The following is a 2500-nucleotide window of genomic DNA, read 5'->3' on the forward strand; positions in this document are numbered from 1 at the left end:
GAGAGAGAGAGAGAAACGGAGGCAGAAGGAAAAGAGACAAAGAGATATATGATCACAAAATGAAAGGCAGAGAAACAAACAGACACACAGAGACAAACAAACAGGCAAACACACCGATGGAAAGAAAGCAAAGGCACCACTTCCAGCTGATCAAGGCAAGCAGGAGACTGAAATATGAAAGAAACGAATCCACAACTCTAAAAACAAAGAAAATAAAAGGGAATACTAGTCCTTTTAAGAGAGAGAGAGAGAGAGAGAGAGAGAGAGAGAGAGTAGTAGTAGTAGTAGTAGTAGTAGTAGTAGTAGTAATGGTAGTAGTAGTAGTAATAGTAGTAGTAGTAGTAGTAGTAGTAGTAGTAGTAGTAGTAGTAGTAGTAGTAGTAGTAGTAGTAGTAGTAGTAGTAGTAGTAGTAGTAGTAGTAGTAGTAGTAGTAAGAGGAGGAGGAGGATCAAGAGTAGGAATAGCAGTAGGAGTAGGAGTAGTAGCAGTAGTAGTAGTAGTAGTAGTAGTAGTAGTAGTAGTAGTAGTAGTAGTAGTAGTAGTAGTAGTAGTAGTAGTAGAAGTAGTAGTAGTAGTAATAGTAGTAGTAATAGGAAGAGGAGGAGGAGGAGGAAGAGGAGGAGGAGGAGGAGGAGGAGGAGTAGCAGTAGGAAGAGTAGCAGCAGAAGTAGTATTCACGCTAATAACATAGAAACACATAAAGACACACGCCACACACAGACGAGGACACAAGCCGAGTGGTCTGTCCTTCGAATACGAACACTGTGATAACCTGTATGAGAGGCAGAAATGCTCGGTAATCAATACATTGAAGCAACCAGCGGGTGTCCAGATCGTGTGGAATTATAGAAAACCTTGGTGGGATGCGGGTCAGGGCCGTGCAATAATAAATATCATCACACCAAAAAAGATAAAAGTATGTTTCATTCCTGCAGTCTTTTCTTCAGCACTGACGAGGCTGGACAGAACCAGGATCGAATATATCAGAAACACAACACATGTCCATACGTAAGGTGAATAGGTTAAGTATTTCAACCGCCACTCTAAGGCCCGTATTCAGAAACGATTTGCTCTGTCACCGCGACTATTTCCAAAGGCCACAGAGATGACTGGCCTGGTTCTCAAGACTGTTTCTACTTTGAATAATGTAGAAACCTTATCAATCTGTTACTAGATCCGTAAAAACACCCTTAAAAGTCCTGTGTAATTTGAACTAGAGCCTTTTGAAGATAGTGAAGGTACGGCACAAAACTGCTTCAGAATATTCTCCTAAGTCTTCCGTGCTGTTGGCGTTTCTCTAGTCAAAGCAAGTTTAGACGCGCCACCCTCTCCCTACGAGCTTTACCACACAAAGAAGAGATCATCTTCGCGTCTCAACACTGGACAGCTTCTCACTCCGCCGTCTCCTTTGCATGCAAGTGACAAAAAATTACACCATCACATATTGGAAGAGGGATCTGCCTAAGACGGTGTATGGACGTGGTGTTGTATTGTGTGTTAGATCTCTAATGCTGAGAGAGACAGAGCGAGAGAGAGAGAGAGAGAGAGAGAGAGAGAGAGAGAGAGAGAGAGAGAGAGAGAGAGAGAGAGAGAGAGAGAGAGAGAGAGAGAGAGAGAGAGAGAGACTTATACAGAAAACCTCACTTAACACCAGCACTGTCATCACTACCACCACTACCACCATCACCACCACCACCACCACCACCACCACCATCACCACCACTACCACCACCACCACCACCACCACACGCGGCCTCACCTGAAGATGGGCGTGGTGAGAGGATCCCGGAACCAAAGCAGGATGACAATAGCGTCGTTGGGAGGGTGGGCGGCGTCGCAGGGCAAGGCGGCCATTCCTCCCACGACCCCTGCCACGCCCACCACGGGAACTGAAGAAGAGGAAGATGTATGAGTGTGAGTAATGGGGAACTGTTGATAAATCGTTGAAATAATGGTATATAATGGTGATTCTTCCCTTTTCTTTTTGGAAGGAAAAGGAAATAAGAGCAGAGGAGCATACGAAAATAAGGGAAAGTACAAGAAGCGATCAAGTAAACCTTCTCTGCGCCTTCCTCAGTCACTGCCGTCATAGGTATGTCTTCTTTTACTGGTTAAGAATGATGTTGGAATATTTGTTTAAACTTTACCAATGTCTTCTTTCACTACATCCGTAAACTTTCTCTTAGGTCTTCCTCTCTCCTGCATATGACAATGGGATGGTGTGCGTGATAAGACAAGTATTGAGTCATCTCGTAAAAATAAAGTGGTGAACTCTCCGGAATTTTTTTTTCTTTTACGTGTTACTTTCAGGGAGAAGCAATGGAAGCAGGCAGTTTTTTTATTGTTTATTCACATTTTGTGCCCCTGAACAGTCTCCCTCACACACGAAAAAAAAGAAAGAAAAAAAGATATGATTCATAGACGCACATGTCGTATTTAGTATGTTTATATAATGTAGTTGGAGTTTACATTTTGTTAATTAATATCTCTCTCTCCCGC

General features: G+C 43.0%; 1 protein-coding gene across 1 annotated transcript in view; it reads right to left on the reverse strand.

Annotated features, from left to right (window-relative positions):
• Positions 1-2500, reverse strand: part of LOC135104529 (uncharacterized) — a 101778-nt gene that overhangs the window by 72006 nt on the left and 27272 nt on the right. Inside the window, exon 6 of the mRNA XM_064012102.1 lies at positions 1761-1890. Within this exon, the coding sequence (XP_063868172.1) occupies positions 1761-1890 (130 nt within the window). The remainder of the gene's footprint in view (positions 1-1760; positions 1891-2500) is intronic.

Source organism: Scylla paramamosain, chromosome 10, assembly GCF_035594125.1.
Source record: "Scylla paramamosain isolate STU-SP2022 chromosome 10, ASM3559412v1, whole genome shotgun sequence".
NCBI classification, from domain to species: Eukaryota; Metazoa; Arthropoda; class Malacostraca; order Decapoda; family Portunidae; genus Scylla; species Scylla paramamosain.